The following is a 7,013-nucleotide window of genomic DNA, read 5'->3' as shown; positions in this document are numbered from 1 at the left end:
GTTTGATAGGTTTTATTCGAAATTTGTAGTGAGTTCTGTTTCTAAAATATGTATAGTAGCATCGGTACAATTAAAGAGGCAGTCTTTAAATTCGCTGTAATTTGGCTAAACGCCGAAATCACAAGCATACATGTTCAATCTTACTGTAGTATTCACGATGACCAACAGGACATGTCCCTTTTAAGTAGAAGATCATAAATCCGACAATTTGATCTGCACCATTTCCTCTATATAATACCTGCTACTCAATACGTTGTCATGTCCATAGATAAGAAAGCGTGTGTCATATGATTGATAGGCAATATGTGTTAATCAACTGTTCGGGCTGTATGTCTCTTTCCCACAAAGGTACAAACATGTTATACAGAAGCAGTCCTGATGAATAGTACGAAGTTTACACATATACATGTATGCACATAAAACATAAAAGTCTCTTTTTGTTAATTGATATTTATATGTAATTGATATATCTGGCATTTTATCATTTTCATTATGTATGAACTTTTGCAAATCCAATACATTTAACTGACAATCTTTTGACATTTGTAAAAGAAAAGCCTGTCATGTATATTGAGGTAAACCTTAAAATAGTAGTGTACCTATTACGTAAGTTCTCTTTAACGGTAATTATTCTGCCAAGTTATCGCTGCGTGGAGGAAATGCTTTAAATTCAATGAAGAGAAGAAATTGACGCTTATAGATACAAATTACATTTTCGGATTATATTTTTTCACCTATTTTAAAGATGTATGAGATAAAAAATAAAATGCAGTCAACCTCAAACAGAGTTTACTCATGATTGTATCGAACTCATTAAAGGTATCGTCACCTTTCGTGAAATATTGACAAGATTACGACACAAAAAATCAATCTTCATTGTATGATATATTATTCGCTATACTATTTTCATACTGTTACATCCGCCTGCTGTCAACGTTTGAGATGTAATCAAGCATCTTGTACGACCACAATGAGTCAAAACCATGTCCTTAATTAATTTAAACGCAACGGACACATGCCATACTCTTAATGAACATGAATATTAATTAATCCAAACATGGAAAATAAAAATACGACACTCATCTTTTACACCATGTTTTTTTATTTTGTATCTTAAAAAAAAAAGCCTAACTGATCCTTGTAAATAATTATTTTACAGGGAGAGACAAAATCAGGAGAATGTTTTAACAGCAATTGTACACTTTTCTTGTATCTAACAGCAAAATGTTCTACCAGATCGATTGTTTTTGTTGCAATACATAATATGAATTAAGATGTTTTTAAAAACGAAAAAAAAAACTTAAAAAAAAAAAAAAAAACTAATAGCAATGTGATGCGACATTGTGTCAAATAAAGAATGATGAGGTTCACTGGCAAATATTTTGATATGTTTTGACTATTGTTTTGTTTTACGGTCCATCGATAATTAGACCAAAATAAAATAACCCTTTCGTTATACATATATATTAGTACTGTCCACGTAACTAGTATATATAATGGTTACAATCAATGCAGATACCGTCCTCCTCCGACGTTGTCCACGGTTGACGGAATGACGAGGGATATTTAAATATGTCGTCACACTGAAATATACTTAGACTCAGCAACTTTATATTGCACTCACTAACTTGAAAATTACAAGTGTATCGTAGATTATGTATTCAGGAGAGAAAAGAAAAGGAGGATTCAATATGGTGTTTTACTGCATTATATAAATAAACCTGACTGTCGATGAGCCGTAAAACAGAACAAAAACAAAAATTATACTTTACTTGGCCACGTTGACCAAAGTTGACATGGAACATCACTAGGACATGAGGATCTGAATTTACAGAACAATATGAGGCAGCGCCCCAAGGGACCAGAGGTGCGGGATGCAATAAGGGAATGAGCCATTTCCTTTAAATCGCTACTTGTCATGAAAGGCTGAATGAATTTTGACAAAATTTGGTCAGAAGCATTCTTTGGGAAGTAGAACAAAGTGAGGGTCTGGCCCAAAAGGGCATGAAGGACGTCCCAAATAGAAAAAAATATATATTATCCTTTAAAATTCTGCAGAAAGAAATGATATGTTCTATATTGTGTATGAATAGACTGGCCCCAAAGAGGAACATGATCCCAATACGGAATATCTAGCAAATGAATTGGCATCTTTTTTCTTGTGGAATTATTTCGCTATTATCACAGCAATATATGGGTGAGAGGTACATGTCCACTTGGTCTTTTGTTCGTATTGTGTAACTTTCCATCGACAATTATAATAGTTTTGGTCCGAAGAAAAAATACCAGTAACTGATATTCACTTTTAATATAAATCAAGCTAAACAACAGGTACAGTAACTAAAATCACCTTTAGCAAACGAACTGGCCGTGATATAAGGAGAGAATGCAACATTCTTACTCTTAGATAACCAACACAAACATAAACAGCAAAGTAACAGGGCAATCTAAAAAAAAACCGACAAGACCTAATTTATCACTATATGACAAAATAAACACCATCTAAAACAAGGATATATTTAAAACCATCGACATTTGAACACGACAGAAAAAAAACACATAAACAACCTAACACACTTATTCAACACAAAAGACAATGTAACACGTAGAGTAATGACAAAGAATCTAATAACCAGACAAGGTTTGAGACATGTCTTTTATGGGAAAAAGACAAAAGCACTTGTATAATAAATCGAAAGCAATGAAAGTGCATTAAGATGATGTTATAATATTGGTTGTGAGTCAATGGCGCACTATGTCCAGGTAACATACCAACTGTCAGCTGGCCGCTAGGCCAGTGTACATTGTCTACCTGATATGTACCATACAGTTATGTGCGTTCGGCCAAAGCTGGGGAAATAAGCAATATAAAACGTCATAATATACAATTTTCTTCTGTGTGGGAAGCATGATAGACAGAATACGACCTATTGAGTGCAATTAAATTACACGTATATCCGTGTATTACAGTATACTAGGTTTGGTTATCTACATTCACTCTTTATATTAACTGACGCAAGTGCATTTTAGTTTTACTTAATTACGCCATTACTCATTATCTTGGCTTCAATGGTACACATATACATGTGATGAAGGTTTGTGTCAATACGTCCAGGCTGATATATTGTAAACTAAACTATCAATTTTATAAGTTAAAACCATTACATTATATAACATTTATACTTATCTAAATATTAATTCATTTGTTTACAAATATAATTATTTGTTGTCAAATTTAATTTCTTGCCAACATTATTAGAACAATATTTCAACAATCTTAATGTGTTTTTGAAGTAGTTAATGACATTCGGGGGATAATAGCTATCATTACAAAGCATTTGTAAATAGAAAAAAAATCATTAAGATTTAAAATGTATTTCTAAGGGAAATGATATTGTTCTATTATATGGTTACAATGGTGTATTCATACATACGTGCTTTGTAGCTATCATACATACAAATCTGTATTAATAAACAATTCATATTATAAATGTCTTTTTACCCTTTAAATGTAGATATACGCCCGCACTCTCTGACCTATGTAATTAACATAAAAGATGAAATTCAGAACTGCCAAGATGTGCAGATTTATATATGGTATATATATATATTGTTATGATAATAATGTTAGACAAAATGTCTTTCATGAAAAATAATTTCTGCATAAATATAATGACATGCGCATGGCGTTAGTAAAAATGAAAATCCGTCAGAACTTGTTTTTGAATAGGTGACACAAACACAATACATATGCATGATAATTCAATGAACTTCTCTAAAGTATGACCTAAGGTAGATCATTCATAATGTGTTTAAATACCTCGAAAATGTAACACAACCGTACATGGTTATGAGCACGATTTGCATCCATATTAACATTAATGGCTATTGGACAAATGTATAATCAACTAATATAAACAAGTTGAAGTGAAAGACAGGAGTAGTACTTACTACGTAACTCTAATGCACAGTACCAATTAGAAGATCAATTAATCTGCTCCAACGACTGTCTAATTGATTTTCGTTATGATTCCTCCCCGACGTACGAGAAGGTTGGGTTGATTTTCTAGAAGACCTCGTTTCTGAATTCCTCGAAGATGCCGCCCCCGACCGACGGGGTGACACCGACATTCTGGACCCTGAGTGAGATACTTGTCTTTGAACGGGTTTCCTATTTCTTCTCCTATTTCTTATTGCTATTAGTCTCTGCCTTCTACTATCTCTTTGTCTTTGAAGATATTCTTGTCGACTTCTAGTTTCTCTCTCTCTGTTTATCCTGTCTATTTCATTTTGTCGTTTTCTTTCTACTTCTAATTTCATTTGTTGCTCTAGCTTTTGTTGTTGCGCTTTGTCAATGTTTAATTTCTCCGATTTTTGCCTTTGTTTTAATTTGTATTGTTCTTGTTGTTTTTTCAACTTCTGTTCATAAAGAATCTGTTGTTCCATCCTTTCGTAAATAGACATTGATGTAGGTCTTGGCACTTGCTGTTGGTTGTTCACTGATAGTGGCGGGGGCTTTACAGTATTTTCCCCGCCATTTATGCTGCTTCGCACTGGAGGATTTGATCCAGGAATGCTAAATCTTTTATTGTTTACTGTATTTTGTATGCCAAGCTTTCTGTTAAGTTGAGATCGTGATATTGTTCGATTGTATTTTGGTTGTGTCTGAACCTTTCTTCTTGACTGAATGGGGATTTTGTATTGAAACTCAAATTTAGGCGATTCGTTAATTGGTCTTTGCTGCTGTGTGGACTGAATACTGGTTCGTCCCCACTTTTTCGAATGACGTCGACTAGGAAGTTCCTGGTTGGTTGCAGTGTTATCTCTAGGCGTGTGTCGCCAAAATACCTGACTAAATGCGTTAGACAGAATTTCAGAGTCATCCTTTGATTTCAGTGTACTAGGTATCTTTGGAGGTCCTTCTATACCCGTGTTCTGTATTAGGGGAGTGCCTGGCATGTGAGGAGAGCGTACTCTCTCTGACCATGGTGCGTTTGCATTGAAAGTTTGCCTTTCCGCTGCTAACTTCCTTGCAAAAGCATTTTGACGCCGAACTTCCTTTCTTTGCTGTTCCATTAATTTTTGTGTTGACATTTGAACAACCTCGTTTTGGGAAGGTCGTGACTGAAACTGTTGACGGGAATTTGACCTTTGGAACGGAGGGGGTGGAGGAACAAACGACCGCTCTGTCATAGGTCTGAATGGCTGATTTATGACTGGAGCATTAAAACGTTCCGCAGAAGATTTGCACTGCCAGGGCTGGAAACCGTTAATTCTGGAGAGTGGCGTTGGATCTTTTAGCCATTCTAGTGTCTTTCTTACCGAGAGGATAAAAACATCGGGTCGCGAAACAAGATAAGTAATAAATCGATCCATTGCGTTAAGTCGATCATTTGTATAAAACCAAGATGGATGCATATTGATTCCAAACGGGATTTTTTCTCTTTGGTAGTAACTATTGAAATTATCCATTAGAAATCTATAGGCTAATTCTTCGTTTGGCGGTATGTTCATGCAGCCGTCCACATATACACAATCGTATCTATGTAAATAATCCAGCAACGATACAACTGGAACTTCCCAGAATCCATGATGACGACCACGTGGGCATGGCTTGACTTTGCAATCATATGGCCATCCGAAATCGAGAGTAAACGGAGTTGGAGCTGTGTCATTCAACTTTCGTTTACTGAAGGTCAAGGTCGCGTCATACATATACCCCAACTGTTTTAACTGTTCTGGTTGTAGATCTCCGACAGGTTCAAGAAAAGGGCTTCTCCAACCCACAATATCAGTCTCGGGTAACTTTCCGTATTTTGCCAGGTTTTGTTTTTGATTTTGTGCCTCTTTAAAAAAGTTTTGCTGGTTCATATGATTATGTGTGACACTGTGTGCAGCAATCTCCATCCCACGTCGATGAAATTCAGTCACGTGATTATACTGGGTATCCGTGTGCGAAATAAACATGGTCATGGATATTGGACAACCATTAGGATTTAAACGGGAATTATTGAACAGCCTATTGTAAAATTCAGCAGCCTTATCTGTTAATGCGTCATCAAAGGTAAAGAAAACTATTTGTGGGACTTCAGAGGATCGCATGTCCAGTCCAAGTTCTCCTCGGCAGCAGAAACAGTCTGGAGGTAGACATTGTCCACTTGTTAAGCACGTTGAACATGACGAATAGACTGAAGTTATAAATACTGTTGTAAAACTCGCAACACACAAAAGAAACGAAACTAAATCCATTGTTGAAGTTCTTTTCATCGAAATGTACTGATAATCTGAAACAATAAAAGATACAAAATTTATTTACAACGTAAGTTCATAGAAAAATTGAATTTGAATTCAACAATCAACAGGTAGCTATGATTATTATGTATCGAAACAATTGATAATGCAAAATTTGAAAAATCTTGATGCATGTTTTTTAAATTTTTATTTTTTCAATAATAAGCTATTAGTCAAAGGCATCCACTCGGTTGAAGTAACTTTATATATAGGGTGAAAAAAATCGTTAAATATCTTACCATATTTTATATTCAGCTGTCATTCAGATATGTATTACTCCATATATGTCCAAAACAGGCAAATTCCAAAACGAATAAGGTTTAAATGGATTAAATATATATAGCCCTTTGCCACGAACACCTCCAGAGCTGTATATCTTTTACAATATACATTCTCCGAAAGGCAAAACCAGGACCATGAGCGAGCAGTCCTAACCCTCCAACTGACAGCAGGTGTAACGTGGTTGTGAATACACGGGATTTTATGGCAGGCCCTACGATATTTTGGCACATATTTGTCAGAGTCGTTATTTATGACCACTGCCCCAGGGCAAGAAGGCCATGTTCATGTCTGGTGTCTTTGCGATCTATTCTCTATATTACCGCTAGTAGTAGTACTGGTACATGAACTGCACAGAAAATTGCGTCAAATGTTTTATTTCCGTATATAGCCTGCCAGAGCATTGGTCACAAACACGGACATGAATATATAAGTTTTGTTGT

At 35.3% G+C, this 7,013-nt stretch overlaps 1 protein-coding gene across 1 annotated transcript; it reads right to left on the bottom strand.

Moving 5' to 3' along the window:
* Positions 1–777: 777 nt before the first annotated feature.
* Positions 778–6,720, bottom strand: LOC117334236. Its single transcript, XM_033893732.1, has 2 exons — positions 6,531–6,720; positions 778–6,284 (listed from the first exon to the last, which is right to left on the bottom strand). Exon 2 carries the CDS (start codon positions 6,265–6,267, stop codon positions 3,961–3,963), a length of 2,307 nt encoding a protein of 768 aa, XP_033749623.1. The 5' UTR covers positions 6,268–6,284; positions 6,531–6,720; the 3' UTR covers positions 778–3,960.
* Between the last annotated feature and the right edge of the window lie 293 nt (positions 6,721–7,013).

The sequence above is a fragment of the Pecten maximus genome, chromosome 9, assembly GCF_902652985.1.
Source record: "Pecten maximus chromosome 9, xPecMax1.1, whole genome shotgun sequence".
NCBI classification, from domain to species: Eukaryota; Metazoa; Mollusca; class Bivalvia; order Pectinida; family Pectinidae; genus Pecten; species Pecten maximus.
Note: the sequence above shows the minus strand (reverse complement) of the source record. Positions and strands in the feature narration are given on the sequence as shown.